Source organism: Micromys minutus (genome assembly GCF_963924665.1).
Source record: "Micromys minutus genome assembly, chromosome: 11".
Taxonomy (NCBI): domain Eukaryota; kingdom Metazoa; phylum Chordata; class Mammalia; order Rodentia; family Muridae; genus Micromys; species Micromys minutus.
Window position 1 is genome coordinate 8,734,155 of NC_137980.1, and position 20,082 is coordinate 8,754,236.

Here is a 20,082-nt window from a genome sequence, read left to right on the forward strand (position 1 = left end):
ATGACTAAGGATGTCGAGCACTTCCTTAGATGTTTCTCAGCCATTCCATATTCCTCAATTGAGAATGTTTTGTTTAGCTCTGTACCCCATTTTTTAATAGGGTTATTTGATTCTCTGGTGTCTAGCTTTTTGAGTTCTTTGTACACCTTGGATATTAGGCCTCTATCTGATGTGGAGTTGGTAAAGATCTTTTCCCATTCTGTTGGCTGCCGAGAAACCCTATCTCTAATAATAAGAATATTTAAGAAAAGGTATACAGCAGTACAAACCCAAATAAAGGGGTTTAGCTGAACTTCCAATAAACAAAAATATAGACAAAGTTTAAGTTTTATTGAGGTAGCTTATTTCGTAAAAATTACAGTCAGTCTCAAAGACTACTCCATAAAAACCATAAGTTTTCAAGGATACTACTTTGAGTATTGATTAACTTTTCAAAAGTACCTTTTATTCTACCTGAGACAGTTTTCCACGATTAAAAACAAAGTGTGCAAATGTACACAAGATGGGGTTAAGTGGATAATTAATCATCAGTATTTATTTAAAAGTTGACATCGACTAGGAATCAGTACGTTAAAAAAGAACTCTCTTTGACAAAAGAGTCTGCTACCAAGTCAAGCAAGTGACAGCAAAGCTTTAAAATGCCTCAAAGACTAACCTTTCTACTGTTAAGAAATGTTAGCAAAAATAGCATGCAGAGAGAAAACAGAGTGAAGTGAAAAGGAAATGAATTGTTACAAGTCAGACAAAATGAAGTTTCACCTGACGAAGGCGTTTATTAGATGTCCCTGGGCTACTTTTCCGTAAACTGCAAAATGCTTGCAGGCCTTTCATCCAATCCTACACACACACAAAGAAAAAAAAACCAACAGTATTAAAAGGAAATAGACCTGAGTTTATGCAATTATCAGTTTATCTTCTTTATATTTATTATTTGTCATTCGTATTCTGCCATTCCTACTCTCAGAATATATTACACTATAATTTCTTCCTGTCCTACCAAAGTGAAACAAGAAACAAAACAATAAAGATGGTCTCTGATGTTTTGTTAGTTTCTAAGTCAAAGGACCTCAGGACCCCAAGTACTGTGGTCACCTGGTTCACATCTAGGCCTGCCTGGCAGATGACGTTCTATCCCAGCCATTTTCGTTCACTTTTTAATCTAATTTGCTTTTCAGAGTTTCCTAGGAAAACAGCAATAATTGTACAAAATAGTTAAATACTGGCTTACTTTTAGATTATACTGAGAACACCTCTAAATTATGGAAATATGATTTCAAATGATTAGTTTCAACTGAGTTAATAGAGTAATGGCTGATTTTAAAGGGTACTTTTTCATGCCTCATAACACTTCACTGTTTATTGAAAAGAAAAAAAAATACCAAAAACGATCAACAAAAACTTTGACAAGGAGCTTTTCATTTGTTAAGTTATAAGACTTTAGGCATGCTTTCATGTACTACAGCAGTTTTGTATGCTAGTTAGTAAAAAACAGGCTAACACAGAGATATCAATAGTTTAGAAAAAAGTAATCTTACCTCTGCTTGTTCTGGAGTTTCTCCTGCAAAGTAAAAGATGTAATGTTCTTCACTAAAGTGCTGAACTACTATCTGGAAACAGTTTGGCCTTGGAACACATACACACACACAAACAGGAAAAAAAAAAGGAAAAAAATTATTTAGAAACTTAAAAAATATTTACACCAACTTTAAATAGCCGCAAAGTATAATTTAGGATTGTTATAATTTTTAATTTAGAGTAGTAGTATTTTGTCGGCCAGATTAAAATATTGTGCATAAATTTTGCAAAATTGAAGTTTTATTTGTCATTCAATATTTAAAATAAAGAGCAAAATTAATATTAAACTATATTATAAAGAAAAGTTATAAAAATTTTAAGTAGAATTTCTAGAATTACATGAAATTAATACACAGGCACTGTGTGCGTGTACTGAAAAGTAAGAAAAGGAATGTTCTTACTTGAAAAAAACTGTTAATGCTTAACTCTAAGCAGAGTGGAGTTTGAATATCTTGTATTAGAATTTTCTATTTTCAAATTTTTTACAATCTTGATTTTTTTTCATCTGTTAAATCAAAACACCATCTTTCCTACACCACTTGCTCTGTAGTTTAATGACCTACAATGTTTGCTCCTATCTTCCTCCAGCATGAATTACAATAAATCATTTGTCAGATATCTGGTTTGGTGATGTGCTGACTTTCCAGTTAAACTTGAAAATGCTGATTAATAAAATGTTTAACAAGGAAGTGTTCGAAACTCAATGTTACTATAGTCAAAAGATTTTTATCATGCTTTGGAAAGATTATAAAATAATGGAAAATTGTGAACTGAGAATTTCTAATTTAATATAATGTGATCTAATTTAAATATAAAGTGAGTACAACTAACTATCTAGACTGAAAAAAATGTGTAGGAATAACAAATGACCACGTGAAGATATGAAGAACAGCACAGTGGGAAACTTGAAGAATTAAGCTCATTTTGATGGAAGACTGACATCCCCATTCTGTTTCCTTTCAACCTTCCCACAGATATGTGGGATGGCCAAAAGGTGTAAGGCTGATGTGCTAAGCAGAAAGCAGCAAGTGGAAGGCTATCCAAAATCCCCAGAAGTTTCACCATGACTGCGGAGGAAAATGGAACTCAAGGCCCCTCAAGGAACAGACTTGTATTAGACGCCTGAAAGTGACTACATCTTCACACAAGAAGGGCAAACCAAAGTGAGGCTGAGTGTCACAACTTAAACTCAATCTTCCCTCGATCACCATAGGGTTTAAGAACGGTAACTTCTGGAAGCAGTGACATCATCCAAAGCTTTTCACACAAGATATCAATCATTCATCCAAACAAAAGAGGGTATTACCAGAACCAAATTAATGAAAAGTGAAAAAGAAAAGGAAGGCAGCAGAGCACAAATAGGCAAATACAGCTTACAAGTAGGTATAACTTAAATCTTTTTCTACATTTATTCATTGTTCATTATATATGAGTGCACTGTAGCTGTCTCCAGACAAACCAGAAGGGGTCATCAGATCTCATTACAGATGGTTGTGAGTTACCATGTGTTTGATGGGATCTGAATAACTTAAATCTTAAAAACAAAGGCAGTACAGATGAAGAACTAATCTATAAGAAAATGTAACTTTTCAACTGAAAAATGTGATATATAAAATTAGTAAGAGAACTTCACTGAAGATTAATAGATTAGTGAATTGAGCCATCAAAAGGAGGCACCTAGCTTGAAAAGGTCACAGAGTGGACGTAAAACACAAACCCATATATTTAGCTACATGGGACATGAAATGTTTAATGCAGATTCTACAGAAAATTTTGCAGAAGCCCTGCAAAAAGATGCCAACAACGATTTTTCTAATGCTGAGAAAAGACAACAGATTAAAGAAACTATAATCATTAGAATTTAAAATATATATAGCAGTAGGCATAATCTGTTTTAGTTAAAGGAAAAGCCTCCAAAGCATCTAGAAAAATTAATTTGCATAAATAAGTAAATAAGTAGAATATCCAGGAGAACAAACTGAAGTGTCAGTGAAAACGAGGGAAGGCAGTAAAGCTGTCGTCAGGGCTACAGAACCTGTGCTTCCTAGAACTGAACTTCGCTCTAGTTCAGGCTGGGAGGAGCCACTGAGCAGGAGCAGCCGGAGAGCCTGCATCTGTACGGGTTCATGAAGAACAGGTAGGGAATAAAAGAAACAGAAAATTGTTGACCTGTCTTCCTGGTCACTCTCCAAAAATAGTACATACGATAAAAAGAAGATACTAAAGTGAACTTTGTTTTATAGGCATAACTTTTCATATCAAGTTTCAGACCTGGCATCATTAAAAATTTATACCAAGGTTTATTTAAAGTATCATACAAACAATTTCTACCAAGATCTTTATACTAGAAGTAATAAATGATGATATGGTGATGCTAAATGTGTATTTACTGCTTTCCAACTGTCAGAACATGTCTTTGTTCTATAATTAGAAATTCACTCCTTATTCAATAAATGTGACTTAGAGTTATTCCCACAAAGAGGGCTTTTCCTACAGAACATTTTTTAACTCTTGTATCAAACAGTCATAGTGTAATCCCTTTTCTTCATACAAAAACAAAAATACATGAGGCTGAAGCACCTTGGATCTTATTACAGCCTTCAGTTTTGTTTGCTTTTGTTTTTTAAAATAAAATTGCTTAATCTGAATTCAGGTCTACAGACAAAACCAGCCCCATATTGCTCTTAACTAAGTCTAGGTAATTTTATGCTCCTAAAATAGGTTGTACTTCAAATGAACTGAGCACATCTGCTATTGTTATTGTTCAAACCATTCTGAAGAAAAGCAGCATCTTACCTGCCAAAGAGACTATCATGGACAACGTAGACAGAACACACACTGAGATCTATTAGCCCTTTTGGTTTTGTAGCTCGTTTTTCACTTTCAAAATAAATAAGCTGGGCATCACTGCCCTCTAAGATAAAATATAAATTTTTCCAACGTTTTCCTTTGCCTGTTAGGAAATATGAAATCATATTTTCAGAATACAATATTAAATATATTCAAAATTTCATTTTAAGTTTAAAGAATAGATCAATCCATATATAATTACACATGATGTGTAGGAAAAACATGTTAATGTTGTCCATTTAATGAATCAATAAGATGGTGGAGTCCGTTCTACTATCTTAACTCTGTCTTCAGAAATTTCATTATAATAATGTTTAAAATTCTAGTTTTAGAGTCAGTGTTTACCTCCAACATCCATCTCGATAACTTAAAAAAACTGAGGTAGATTTATAAAATAAGATTTTAGTACTCTGAAGTCCAAGTGCCACAAGGAATTTCTCTAAGAAACCATAGGTGAGAGCCTGAAACTAAGTCAAGATTTAACAACACACTTTAAAAAATGTAAGCTTGTTCTAAACCCCTGGTTAGATATGTGGACTTAAAAACTGAACCTAATTTTCAAACATTCTATGTGTAAGCTCTGAACAAATATTAATTACTAATAACCCATGACAAAACTTATGTCTTGCAGTAAATACTATATATAATGTTTATTAAAATCCTACATTAAATCCTTAGTCTTAAGAGTTTACTTACCTTTCTTCAGAAGATAACCTTTTTTAACAATATTTTTATAAAAAGCATCCTTTGTTTTACGACGAATTGTATTATATATTTCCTTCCCATCCACAGTGTCATTGAGTACTTGTCCTTGATCCTTAATTGTAAAAATACATTAAAATTATTTATGAAAATATATGAAATTACTAATTTAAAAACAAGGTTAAAATATTTTTAATGCTAAAATGAAAATGTAAGTCTTCCAAAGAAGGTCTCAGAAAGGTTTATCATTTCTTAAGAACAGTGTCTCATGGACAAATGCTATTTCAGACCTCATTCAGCTTGTTGTGTTTTATTGCAAATGATATATAGAATTTTGACCTAGTTATCCAAGAATTAAGTGACAAATCAGGAGGCAAAGTGAATTAAAGCAAAGTCACGTTTATGAATGTTCTTCACCTCTGAGAAACACATGTATGACTAGAAAACTACACACATGAATCAGGACACATCCCCACCTTAACCCTCAGTTCACCATACACAAGATACGGCACATCCTTGCATTTACGCCTGGTATTCAAAAACTGTATGACTTAAAATACTTTTCTTCCTGCTACTTCACAGCTTTTTTTTTTTTTTTTTTGCTTCACCACTTTGATGGCAACTTCACAAGAAAATTTCACATCTTTTTTTCACACTAAAGCACCATATTTATTATAACTCTTACATATTTCTTTTTTCTTAGAAATATGTAGGGAAAAGCAAGACTACATTTTTTAGTTCCAATATTCTATTTATGGGTCAATGATGAAGTGTGGTAATTTGAATTCCATTTTTTCTATATACCCTAGGTTTTTATTGTTTGACTTTACTAAACTCACAGGTTTTAGGAATGCATAAGACATTTGACATTAATTGCTAAATTGCCTAAAGAATAACTGTCACAAAGAATATAAAAAATTATAATTTTTACAAATAAACTAATTTTCAGTTGTACAAGATATGCAGAACTGAATTTCGGTATTCCCATTTCTTTTAGTAATTCTTTAATTTTTGAAATACTATTATTTTATGGTGTGTAGCCCTTTGGGGAGGCTTGGTATGTCTATTCAACTTCTTGTAAATATAGAACATTAAGGTATTTTCATGATCACTTCTCTATATTCACATATTCTGCTATTTCATTCCTTATTCAGAAATCATGGGTTGCTCTCATATGCAAGTGAGGGCAGGCACAAGATGACGCAAGGGCCTGTGAATGGGCAGTGGAAAAGGAAGGCAGGATGAGAATTTCAGAGATGGGACAGAGACAGAGAGACGAAGGGAGGGAGGGAGGAAGGGAGATGGAGAAAGAGAAAAATGGTCCAGATTCTGTGTGGCTTTAAACAAGACAGGTAGCTATGAATATCTTGTAAGAGATAGATACTTACAGGACAATTTGTCTTATCTAGGTGGGCAATTTATATCAACATCGATTAGCTCTGATTAGCTCACTGTGTGGACATTTTGTGGGGTAAGAATTTACTGATATAAATTTGACTGATAAATTATAATGCTTTAGAGTTTTCATTTTACAAGGTTGGGTTAAGGGGATTTGATGGCTAACCACAGGGGGTGGATGACTGGAAATGGGAGTAGGATCTGCATAAGAGAACCATAAAGTGGGTGGTCATCGCATGGGGCTAGCCATGGAAGTGGCAAGGAGGTGGCAATAGTGTGGGATGGTGCCTTTATCATTTCGCACAGCAAGCACTATGCCCAGGCTCTGAAATGTTAGGAAACAGAGGCATTAATTACCTTTACGTTGCTGTTGATTTGTAGCACTGTGGTTTGAACCTGGTGCCTTCTGCATACGAGGCAAGTGCTGTGCTACTCAGTCTTATCACCAGGTCCCACCCCCAAATCCAGTTCCCTGTTTTTGTACAAAAATTTTTACTGACCCACAGAGATGATAATTAGTAATGACTAATTTCCTGGTTTAATACAAACTTGTACTTACCCGTTTTTATTTCAGTGGTGAAAGTCTTTCTATTAGTGGTAGAATGTGGCACACCTATCATTTAAGATATACCACATTCATGATTCCAAGGTAATTTCTACATGTGTGTTTCTACGTATGTAGGTGTGTCTGGATGTGGAGGCCTGAGGACAAGGTACTGACCTTTCTCAATCACTCTCCACCTTACTTGCCAACTCAGCAAGACTGGCTGGCCAGAGAACCCCAAAGATCCTCTCTCCCTTTACTTGGTGCTGGGGTTATAGTTGCACACCACTGTATGCAGCTTCTTTTAAAGTGGACTCTGGGAAATCAAAGTGTTCTTATATGTGTATCATGAGCACTTGACTAACTGAACCATCCCTCCAACTTTATTTAACATTAAATTAAGATATAGTGACCTAGAAATTAATAAAGGATGCTAGTAAGAATGCAACTTCCTTTGTAGGTTGTAATAAATCAGTAAATAATAGCGAGGCATGTGTTCCTCATTCTGACCCACTTTCTACATAGTTCTGAACAAGGAAATCTCATCTTACACAGTCCTTCTTGAAGCCAGTGGATAAACTGAGAACACACAGTAAATAGGCATGATGATAGCATCAATCTGACCAAATTGTTGGAATAATTAATTAGTATATGCACAGAAAAATACCTAAAATAAAGAATTTTTATAATTTTGAATTTTTTAATGTTTTTATTTATTTTGTCTATTTAAGAGCAAGAGGCTGCTCACATGACACATGTGGAGGCCAGGGGATAACTTGGAGTCAGTTCTTTCCTTCCCTCAAGTGAGTGCCTGACACTGAACTCAGGTAGTCAGGCTCGAAGCACAATACCTTACACACTAAGCCACTGCATCAGCTGCCTTTCTTCTAGTGCCTTTTCCATGAAGTGCTAACTCTAGGACTGGCTTGTTTCTATTTTACCTAATGTCTTGGTATTAGGGTACATGGAGGGGAGGGTTAAGCTGATTGTGCATGCTGCTCAGTTGGTTGTTCATTAGAAAAAGAATATTTGTATTTTCTAATGGACTGCCAATTAAAAAACAGGTGTATATGCCATGACTCTTTAACCTGCTGCTGAAACCACTTATTCCAGGACTAACACGGTACACTATTACCAACATTTAATTGCCTGTATAGAAATAAGTTTGGTTCATAGTAACTATCATTGAAGCATTCAAGGAGTACCAACTTAAAGTTTGTTTATTCCAAGGACTTACTGATTATCTACTGACTTACTAGTTACCTAAAGTAACAAAACTGAAAATTAAGAAATTCTCCTATAATTCGTTTTCTAAAGGAATCTAATCAGTAGTTTTAAATGTTATCTAGTTTTAGAAGAAGGCTTATATAACCATCACAAAAATTATTTTGAAAACAAGATGCTAATTATTGTAAGCAAAATAATAATAACACTGACCTGCATTGGTACAGGTTCCTTAAGATAATAGCCTTCAACAATCTGTTCTTTCCGATAGTGCTCTATGATGTCCGCAATACTGTTAAAATAAAAATTAGCTGTGTAAATCTCTTAGAATACAAGTAAACCTTGTTACCAAGGATTATCTATTCATAAGTAGTTTTTGAATGTGTATAATCCAAATATATTCACTGAATGAACTAACATAATAGTCACATTATTTTAGAAAAAAACATGAATGTTACAAATACAAGTTTACAGGTTAAAATACATAAGGTAAAAGAGTCTGGTTCACATATATATCAAGCATGTAGCCATGAATGGACTCCATAATCATTAAGTGACATTCAATGAGAAACTAAGTACAAAGTAAAGAACAGAAATGGCATTCATTTAGCAAATGATAAACTAAGAATTGTTTACATTAAATTACTTCTTATATATTTGATTTTGAATAAAATTTCATTATGTCATAAAATAATACATGAATAGTTAAGTGAAAATAGAAGTTGAAGAATAAAAAGAAACTAATAGTTAATTCCCCCCTGTACAATAGTTATCCCTATGGCAGGAAATAAGTCGTTGACTTATTAAAAAGTACCATCAATTTTTCCATCTACTTGAAAAATATTACTGTAGAAAATGAAAATAGAATGACATAATATAACACAAAGTTTAGGATGCCACCAAGTATTTTTGTCATGAATAAAAGTATATTCTATAGTTAATAGGTCCCATTAGTTTCTAATAGTAACTTCTGGAATTGTTAACTTTTATTGTATAGACTAAATGGATGAGATTTTTAAGCTACCCAAGAAACAGATTTCCAACAAGATTGTGTTAACCTGCCCCTTAACTTATCCTTTCCAGGGTTCTTAAGTGACAGAATACTGCAGTATTTCTCTCTCTGTCTCTCTCTCTGTCTCTCTCTCTGTCTCTCTCTCTCTCTCTCTCTCTCTCTCTGTGGGTGTGGGTGTGTGTGTGTATCTCTCCTATACTACAAAATTAATTTAAATTAGATATAATAGTCAAAAGCAAGACGTAAAAATTGTTTAAAAATAACTAAATACATGTACATATTAACAGATAGGAAAAAGGAGGAATAAAAGCAGACAAGATGAATTTTTAAGAGAATATGGAAAATAAAATTTGAAAATAGTGTGAATCTAAACCTATATAAAGAAAAATGAAAAGCACAAAAAATTGAAAGCAACTAGATACCACCACAAAGATTACTTTGTTTAAAAGTAAAACATATCATTTATCTATAGAAATTAATAAAGGTCAAAGCCTTTTGTATGAATGAGAAGGTAGACATAATTATGTAAATGCACGCATGGAAACGTAACAGTGAAACTCAATAATTTGTATAATTAGTATGTTTTAAATATATAAATGATTCTCTGTACGATAATTTAAAATTAAAATTTAAAACACTTCAATGGAAGCTCCCTGTGTGGGTGGATAAAGCTGCTCTCCAAAGCCACAGATTGTTAGAAGAAAAGTACAGTGCCAGGCATGGGCTACTTCTTTGAAATCCTTCAAAACAATATAAGCAATTGCATTTATTTTTGGGTGATCATGAGAAATACAAGGTAAGCTCCTACTCCTGAAACCACCATGCCTGGAACACTGAAAATTAACATACAAACAAAGCTATAAGCTTCTTTCCTTTTTTTTTAAAACATTTTTTGCTTAAAATTATACTTTTTGTCAGTACTGTTTTTTCAGACATTAAAATAATTTTTCACATAAAACCATGTGAATATATTTTTTTAGTCAGTACTTGATTTTTTTCAAGGGCTTGACAGTACGCATTGAAAACCCAATAGTTACAATAAGCGTACATGCAAAACAAAACGAAACATGGAAACAGTCAAAGTCTTCTTGTTTGTAAATATATGTATATATTTTTTTTTTGTTTTCTTTATTTCTTGGACTTCATACAGTCTGTGAGTTGTTTCTGGGGGAGTGCAAGCCTCTGGGGTTAGCATCCCACTATCAGTGACTACATATTATGTCTGTTCTTTTGTGACTGGGTTATCTCACTCAGGATGATATTCTCTAGATGCAGCCATTTTATTAAGAATTTGGTTAAGTCATTGTTTCTGGTGGCTGAGTAGTATTCCATTGTGTATATGTACCACAATTTTTGTTTCCATTCATCTTCTGAAGGACATCTGGGTTCCTTCCAGCTTCTGGCTATTATAAATAGAGCCGCTATGAACATTGTGGTGCATATATCTTTGTTGTGTATTAAAGTGTCTCTGGGGTATATGCCCAGAAGTGGAATAGCTGGGTCTTCAGGTAGTACTATATCCAATTTTCTGAGGTATCGCCAGACTGATTTCCAGAGTGGTTGTATCAGTTTACAACCCTACCAACAGTGGAGAAGTGTTCCTCTTTCTCCGCAGCCTCGCCAGCATCTGCTGTCATCTGAGTTTTGGATCTTGGCCAATCTGACTGGTGTGAGGTGGTATCTCAGGGTTGTTTTGATTTGCATTTCCCTGATGGCTAAGGATGTCGAGCACTTCCTCAGATGTTTCTCGGCCATTCGGTGTTCCTCAACTGAAAACGTTTTGTTTAGCTCTGTACCCCATTTTTTAATAGGGTTATTTGATTCTCTGGTGTCTAGCTTTTTGAGTTCTTTGTACACCTTGGATATTAGGCCTCTATCTGATGTGGTGTTGGTAAAGATCTTTTCCCATTCTGTTGGTTGCCGTTTTGTTTTCTTGACGATGTCTTTAGCCTTACAGAAACTTTGCAATCTCATTAAGTCCCAGTTATTAATCTTTGACCTTAGAGCTTGAGCCATTGGTGTTTTGTTCAGGAAATTTTCTCCTGTGCCTATGTGTTCTAAGGTTTTCCCTACTTTCTCATCTAATTCTTGGCCATGTGGCTCTCACAGTCCTGGAGCTTGCTATGTAGGTATGAGAACTGTCACCAAGTTTCAGTTGTGGACCCTATGTGCTATGCTCCCAACCTACCAGACAAGATGTGTCCACTGGCTTATGACCATTATAGGGTAGCAACCATTTTCTGAAGGGACCTGAGGCCTGGTTCACAGTAGGAAACTTACATTTGGTACTGTAAACCTGACCAAGTCCATGGCTGAAGCAGTCACAGGCTCTAGCAGATAAAAAACTACAACTTCTGTTTTGTTTGTTGCCTATAATGTACATCCAGATTTCCTTCTCACTAAGAACAGTAGCATAGTCCTTTATAAAAGCACTTGGAATGCAGAGGCAGGTGAATTATTGTAAGTTCAAGCAAAATGAGCTAAGTCTGTATATTACCAGGACAGTCTGGGCTACATAATGAGACCCTATCTCAGGAACGAAACAAACTTGCTTCTAAATAACTGTTCTTTTCAGTGTACCACACTTACAGCTGAGACGCACAACACAAACATCCGCTGAACCTGCAGCTAAAACCCAGTGTCTTATCTCCCTCCGAATAAACTCCCAACGTCACTAAGACCTCAGCACTTCTTACCATCACCTCAACTGTCTCCTTTTGGTGGTTCTTTCACTCCATCACAACTTGAACACCACCTTTTCTAATATTTTGGATTACTAATAATATAGAAATGGTTTTTTCTTCTTAATGTGTACATAGCACAGTAGATTTCACTAAATAATCAGTTAATAAGTCAAGTTGCTTCGTGAAACAAAGCAAAAAGTCTAAGGGAAAACAGAAAACTAAAGTATGCCTAGCAAGCTGGAGTCTAGGTGAAGATGTCTAAGCCTAGATTATAAAATTAAAGGTACTCAAGCAGCTTAACACGATGAGATATGCAAATGCCTATAATTAGACTTTTCATTTAATGTTTTTTAACTGTTAACTGAACAGATGAGCAAAAAAATGTTATTGTTGAATTTTTGTTTTCCAGATAATCAGCTGTTGAAGTTCTATGAATTTAAAACTTAAACTGGAACTTAGGTAATTCTGATTGAGGTGAAGTATTAAGGAAGTATTAAGAACTTAAGCAGATAAAATATATTTGTAAAACAGATAACAGCTTCCAAAAGAAGAAATAATACTATCAAGGTGGGCAAATATTTCACCCAGCTTTCTCTTTCAAGAACAGTACTGCCACCCTGTGTTACACATGTCACTGTATTAATACAGTCACTTTCCTAAGCAAGCAGTGAAACTCACTGAAACAAATCAGACACACAAAATGTATAATGAGAGAATATCCAGTAACATAGTGACATTTGTTTAAAAAAATCAGATGACTCTTAGGGAAATACATACTTTTACATAAACATGTTATTAAACAAGACATTTGGGAGTTGAAAAGTTACTAACATTCATATCTGACACTGTTTAAAGCATTCTCATAAAACAGTATTGCAATTATATTGGAAATTTAGACATTTTGGTTCCAAGTATTTTCACCACAAACTGTTTCATGATTTACCTGTTATAATAGCGGCCTCCCATCATAAACTGGTTGTTAGGTGTTGGGCAAATTTTAAATCGCTGAATATTTTCATTGGTCCGAAAATACAGGGAATAATCTCCAGGAGTATTATCTGAGGGCCTCACAAGAAAGCTGCAGACTTGGCCAACTGTAAAAATTAAGCTGTTACTTTTATACTCTAATTATCAAATCAAAGAGAAAGTACATTAAGTAACTAGGAAGTACAAAGTCATAACCAATTGCAAAATTTTATTATAAAACTTTTACTATTTTCATTTTTATGTTTCCAACCACCTGCTCCTGGTGTAACTTAATTAGTTCCATTTCATAAGCATATTGAACAGAAATTCTTACAGTAACATCTATTTATATCCTTCCCTCTCAGAAGGAACCACCTGACAGTAACTGGAACCAAAACTATTGTATCATGTGTTTATCTCCTAAAGATCTTGAAAAGGTGAATTAATTTTGCTAATTTCTCCAGATTTCCAATTAATAACTTAAAAAGCAATGCTGTAACATACTCTATAAGATTTACAAAGGCAGATAATGTGAGCACCTGAGTGTATTATCGTAACTCAGTACTCACATCTGATACTTTACTCACTAGCTGTGACCCTGGGAAGGCATACAAAAAGGACCATCCACAACTGACAAGGGCTCATAAAACTATAATCTTTTCTTTGTGGTTAATACTGGTAACAGAAAGATCATGAACTGACTCTTAATAAAGCATAACTAAGACATGTAAGAAAGCATAATTATCACATGCAATTCTTATATAAATCAGTAATAGTTCCAATCATCTAGCTTAGGCTCTTGCTATCAAGTAACTTGATATTCAATACAAAGAAGTAAAAAGTAAATCTTTTTAGATTGGGTTTTCATGGTTCAACTTAATATACAAGTAAACTAAAAACTGCAAACTATTTGATTTAATATAGGATTAAATATTGATATCCTCTGTTTCTTCTACAAATTTGTAAATGAATATTTATATAATTCCAGGATGACATTTTTACTTTAAAAAAAAATGTACGAATGAACATAAATAGACTCTACTGTGAGAAATTTATGTTTAGGATATTTTCATGTTTACACACCTAAAACAATGCTGGGTACTTCAAATACTTGGTGATTCAGGATCTAAATATAACACCAATAATTGACTAAAGTAACTATTTCTGTTTCCACATTGAAAGCTGATGGCATACTACTCTGGTTTAAATTTGACTTCTATTTCTGCCATATAGCATCGCCATGTTTTAAATTTATATTCTGGATCTACCTAATGCTGGTTATTAAATCCATTAAGCACTTCAAAAAGTACCTCAAATCCTATGAGAGCAATTGATTTAAATGTAATGCCTTATATCTTTAAACAATTGAGACAGCATATATAACAATTAGTAGTTTATCTGCTGTAATTATTTCTATGTACCCTATAAAACAAAGAAACTACTAATTTTTCAACAGCCACATTGATCGATTTTTTACAAATATTTGTCAGACATAGGTTACTAATAAATTAACCTAGCAAGGAACAGTTAATAGTAAAGAGTGAAGTAACATAGCTGTTAATCAGTAGTTTTCAACATTCCTCCTGCTACAACCCTTTAAAATAATTCCCATGTTGTAGTGACCTACAACCAGAAAATAATTTTCACTGCTACTTCATAACTATAATTTTGCTATTGTTATGAATTGTAATGCAAACATTTTTGGAGATAAAGGTTTGCCAAAGGGGTCACAACTCACAGGTTGAGAATCCCTGCTTTAAATTATAAACCCATAATATAAGTAAATTTAATTTGCATTCCCCTCTAACAATCATAGTAATTATAAATTAAATTTCAAATAAGGTTCAATTATGTAATTCCACCATGCATACAAGAATGTACATTAGCACGTGCCTTTAATCCAACACTCAGAAGCAGAGGCAAGTAGACCTGTGAGTTCAAGGCCAGCCTAGTCTATAAAGGAAGTTCTAGGACAGCCAGAACTGTTACACAGAGAAACCCTGTCTAAACACTAAAAAGTATGCTGTGTTTTTCTAAGTGTACTATATGCAGGACAGATACACATAAAAATGTGTATACGGTGTGAAATATGGGGAAGAAAACATGGACAGAGGATAGGAACAAAGAAAAATATACTCCCTAAGTGCTTATAGTACATTTCAATGCACACTATCAAACCTTTAAAAAAACTCAAGTACTGACAAAAATATATTCATATATATTTATGCTAAAATGCTTTTAATAATCTGTACATGTATCTCTGTTTTTTTTAATAAAATTGTAAGAAGAAAAAGAAAACAGAAAAAAAGAGCTTATAGTACATGTACATTTCAACTAAAAACAAAATAGAAAAATACCAACTAGCATTGCCCAGCTTTGGAAAGAAATAATAATATGCTAAAGAAAACTATAGTACATGAGAAATTGTTTCCATCTTATACTTTATAAAGACATTAAAGAATATAAAGGTACCTGTCATTAATAAATTATAAGCTTCTTGTTTAGAAATCTTCCCATGGAACCATCTTAAAAGAAACAAATGAAGACATTTAAGTCAGAAGCCCACATGCTGCTGTCACATACTCACAGGTAACCAAGCTGATGAAACGAATGGAAATGATCAAACTTTCATGCTACATTTCGGTTATATTCTGCAAACTTACTGTGCTTTACTTCAACAAAATACAGAACACTGGGAACTGTTACACTACAGTTTCCATATCAATTACAACATTGTGAAGAGCAATAGCTTTAGTGCAGGTAGTAAGGTTACAGGGTTCTATCACAGCTCCATCTGTCCTTGAATTATACAAGCCAAACCCTACAAATGATGTCTCATGTTTCCTTCAAAAATAATTTTCTTTTAATATAAGACCTTGCCCAGTAAAATTAAAATGTTAACACAAGAACAAGTACATACCAATGGAAAGAACTATTTTTAATTCTGAGCTAACAACCTATTAATCTGGACCAGTAAAACATTTTATATTTGTACTCTAGAATTAAGCATTTAGAAATTATTATAAACTCAAATAATTGAAAACATAGCAGTGACATTCCAAGTATCTAATATTTATCTTTTCATAAAATGTTAAAACAATACTTAAGGATCAGGAATGGTGGTATATGCATTTAATCCCTGAAACCTGGGAGAGAGGCAGACAGATCACTGTGCGCTGAGGCCACTTTGGTCAACATAATGAGATCCAGGGCAGTCAGGATCATACATTGAGATCTTGCCTCAAAAACTAAAATTATTTAAAAGACAAAGGTCTGAAGTTTTTTCTGCTATTTACATTAAATCTCAGTTCCCTTGCTGGTAATCTCAGATCCCTTCTCGACCACTGTCTTCTTCAGGTCTACAGTGATGTGCAGTAATGAGTTAACTGCCAGTGGTAAAGTACATATACAAGACTAAAAGCCTAAGTGCTCTAAGGCGCAATGCTACAGGCTTAGAGGTCATTCATTCTGCTTCAGCCTAACCATTCTATTCCTGGGAAAGTTAAAATACAATTTAATTTTCAAGTAAATGAAAAAGTAATCATTAACTTACTGATGTTCTCAGAATAGATAGTTCACAATGCTCTACAATGTATGGGGCTACATACTGCATTCAAGTACAGGTTAAATTACTATTTACTACACATTTCTGAGTGGATTTGTATATTGTAGAAGACTCAGCTAGATGGCATCCAAGACTAACCCTATAGTTTTCTAGCCAGTAAAAATAGAAACCCAAAGAGTACTGTTTGAAAAAGAAACAAAATGTTATTTTCAGTTTTAAAGGTGAATAATGTTTTGAGTATTAAGAAAACAGCCTTGAGTCAATAGGGTAATATTATTTCCCAGAGTTTTTCTTATATAAAACTTAGATAATTCAATTACATGATTTGTACTCAAGATAACACGTCCTTGCTCTTAAGAAGTCCAGACTGGTTAAGGGAAAAACAAAACAACAAACACACACAAAGTGAACAACTAAACCATGTAAGAGTTCACTAGGTGGGGTGATGGGTATGTGTTAGGGCATTTGGGAAATGGAGAAATGGAACAAGTCTTCAGCTACGTAAGAAATAGCATGAACACTCACTTAAGTTAAATTTACTAAATTCATAAATAAATACATAAACAATTGAGGGCAATCCAATTATGGGAAACAGCTTAATAAGATCATTGAAGATAGTTAGCCATCTGAAAGGCTTACAAAGAGAAGAGTGGAATGATAAGACAGTAAAAGTTCCGAGAAATATGTACATCACAGATCATCTTTGTTCAGCTCTACTGAAGTAAAGTTGGTAGAGAATCAGTTCAGGATTTTAGTTGAGAAAGTGGTGCTTTCTGATAAGCATTTTAGACAAACCATTCTAAATGTTGGAGCAGAGAGTGTGAGGAGATTAACAATTTGGAGGGCCCAGGAGAAGGTGACTGCTGTATCAGACACTGAGGAGAAGGACTATAGTAAAATTACTTAAGACTGAAAAGAAGGGACACATTCAATAAATATTTTAGAAGAAAAAAATGACTAGAACTTAATAATGCCCAAATAGAAATGGAGCTCAAAGAAACTGTCAAAGCAGCTACTTAATCTCAAAGGGATTCGCTGTGGTTAAGGATACTTTAGAGAATTGTGTATGATATGTCACTGTCTCTACTTAAGTACTTAAGAGACTAGGTAGTTACATAAAATAAACCAACACAGATTTAACTTATACTAAATACCACATAACGTTCAGAAACACAAAAGACTAACGTATATTAATATGACTTCCTAGTGAAGTCTTATATTTGACATTGAAAAATGAATGTAGTTTAAATATTACTGGCATCATAAATCTGCACTATTAAAACATATACAAAGGAATATATACTCTCTTGAAAGTCTGAAAGATTTCATAATACTGAATTCAGATTAATTTAGTGTGTGTGAGAGAGCAAGAGAGAGAGAGAGAAATGGATAGAGATAGTGTGTGTGTGTGTGTGTGTGTGTGTGTTTGAGAGAGAGAGAGAGAGAGAGAGAGAGAGAAATGGATAGAGACAGAGTGTGTGTGTGGACATCATGATACGCATACCGAGGTCAGAGAATCATTTGTTGGGTCATGCAGATGAAATTTAGGTCATCAGATCTGGCAGTAAGTGCTTCTACCTGATAAGCATCTCACTTGCCCCATGAATTCATATTCTAACACACATTAACTAGACAGACTGGTCACCTTAAGACAAACAAAATCTTTCTAGTTTTTCTACTTCTCAACATCTGTAAAAAACTGCAATAAATCTCAACTACCATCTGCTGCCACTCAGGCTACTGCCTTCTGACAAGAGAAAAAGAAATTATTCTTTGCTATTCTATTTTGTGATATCTGTCAAGGGCTTATATAATACAGAACAGTATTACTGTGTTTGGAAAATATATAAAGTATGTGTATACACATACATAAAACAGTCTGCTTTTGTTATGAATCTGATGTTCTTCAAGCATTAACGAGCATCTGAAACTGCTGATGCAGTCTTTAAGCAGAATCAACTAGGTTAGAGTAATAGAGCCGTGTCTATTTGTGTGGAGTAATATAAAAATATACTCATAAAATATAACCTAGTAAGACAGGAAACTAAGAGAACTACATACAGAATACTCAGATTAATGTATTTACTTTCTAATGGCTAGATAACAAGAACATAAACATTTGAGGCAAGCATTAAGTTCCAAATATAAATGCTGACAGCTTAATAACAGGTGAATATTCTATTGAAATAATATGAATAGAACAGGTTTAAAGGCTTAAGATTTTAAAAGGAATCTCATATCTATATAAGATTATTTAAAAGGATCTTGCTTATACTAAAATTTTGAGTTATCTCACATATCCATGATAAAAACTAAATTTAAACATTCATTAATGATATGTGGCCACAAAAATAAGAAATACTATACTCAGAAAGTGAACAGAAACATGAGCACCTGTGCTATTCATTATATGATTCAAACAACATTTACCAGAAAGTCTTTCAGCTTGGTGATAGGACACTTGTATGCTGGCCTATACCTATAAGTCAATGTTTGCTTGAAATTCTTACTAAAACAAATTTAGTATTAGATCCTTAAGAAATATTTTATATAGTTATCTGAAGTCATTAAGTATGCTGGCTATTTTTCTAATTTATGGGTTTACATAATTTTTCCTTTTGGTAATTAATAAAACTCACATTTTGCCTTCGTGTGGATCTTCTTCCCGGCCCTAAAGAAAAGACATTAAGATAGGATTTTATAAAATTAAATGATAATATAATTTCATGAAAATTCCTAAGAATTAGATCTTTAAATCTTTCTCCATTATGTTTTCCTAGTTACATGTATATGAGAATATATTCAAGAACTGCACTCTATAATTCTTTTCTAACCTCCCCACGTTGCCTCTGGTTTAAATCAGATCCTTTCTTCTGTTTTATAAACTATTAAAGTAGCCCAACTACAGTATAATTACTGCTGTGCCCTACTCCATCCTCTCTGAATTCATTAGCTTCCACTGTAGATGTGACTTAAGTGTAAACCAATCAAATGGAACAAAATTTTGAAGTGAAGCCTTTACTACCCCTTCTCACCTTTTACAGCCATAGGCCTCGGTGCTCAGTGTGTATTTCCTGCCTCATGCCACTCACTTTCTAGGTGCCTAGATCATGGCCGCATCTAACTACCCATTTGCTAATCTACTTCACAGTCCTACTCGAGTTTGCCTTCTATGATGATTGTTGCTATCGAAATGTCCTTTCAACTCAATGCTACCTACCTATTTAAAAAAGCAAACCATTAAGGTAAACTAGCTCCTCACAGTCAAACACTGTGACCGTAAACAGTGAGCACTTTCTTTTCTGTGTAATACAACACTCATACTCTTATATTTCAAACTTAACCTCACTCCAGTCTGTTGTTCTGTTTGTTGGTCGGTTATTTTAAGACCTTGTCCCTATGTAATCCTGTCTATCCTGGAACAGGCTGACCCCAGCGCACAGAGATCCACCTGCTCTGCCTCCCCAGTGCTGGGATTAAAGGTGAGAGCCACCGTGCCCAGCTGCACTTAAAGCTATTCTAACATTAACATCACTCATTCCACAACAACGGCCAACTTAAA

The 20,082-nt window shown here is 33.9% G+C and overlaps 2 protein-coding genes across 3 annotated transcripts in view; one reads left to right on the forward strand and one right to left on the reverse strand.

Annotated features, from left to right (window-relative positions):
- The window catches only part of CCNH (cyclin H), a 60,619-nt gene that overhangs the window by 36,488 nt on the left and 4,049 nt on the right, over window positions 1-20,082 (forward strand). The window contains exon 10 of one of the 2 annotated variants that reach the window (XM_080925287.1): window positions 2,550-2,909. The exons of the other annotated variant lie outside the window; for it this stretch is intronic. The gene's annotated coding sequence lies outside the window, so the exon portion shown is untranslated. Of the gene's footprint in view, window positions 1-2,549; window positions 2,910-20,082 lie in introns of those variants that run through there. 2 annotated transcript variants of the gene reach the window in all.
- The window catches only part of RASA1 (RAS p21 protein activator 1), a 66,510-nt gene that overhangs the window by 15,923 nt on the left and 30,505 nt on the right, over window positions 1-20,082 (reverse strand). The window contains exons 6-13 of the mRNA XM_080925285.1: window positions 19,160-19,191; window positions 15,428-15,480; window positions 12,933-13,083; window positions 8,507-8,585; window positions 5,122-5,242; window positions 4,372-4,528; window positions 1,536-1,623; window positions 760-837 (exon numbers count right to left, since the gene is read on the reverse strand). Coding sequence (XP_080781411.1) covers window positions 760-837; window positions 1,536-1,623; window positions 4,372-4,528; window positions 5,122-5,242; window positions 8,507-8,585; window positions 12,933-13,083; window positions 15,428-15,480; window positions 19,160-19,191 — 759 coding nt within the window. The remainder of the gene's footprint in view (window positions 1-759; window positions 838-1,535; window positions 1,624-4,371; window positions 4,529-5,121; window positions 5,243-8,506; window positions 8,586-12,932; window positions 13,084-15,427; window positions 15,481-19,159; window positions 19,192-20,082) is intronic.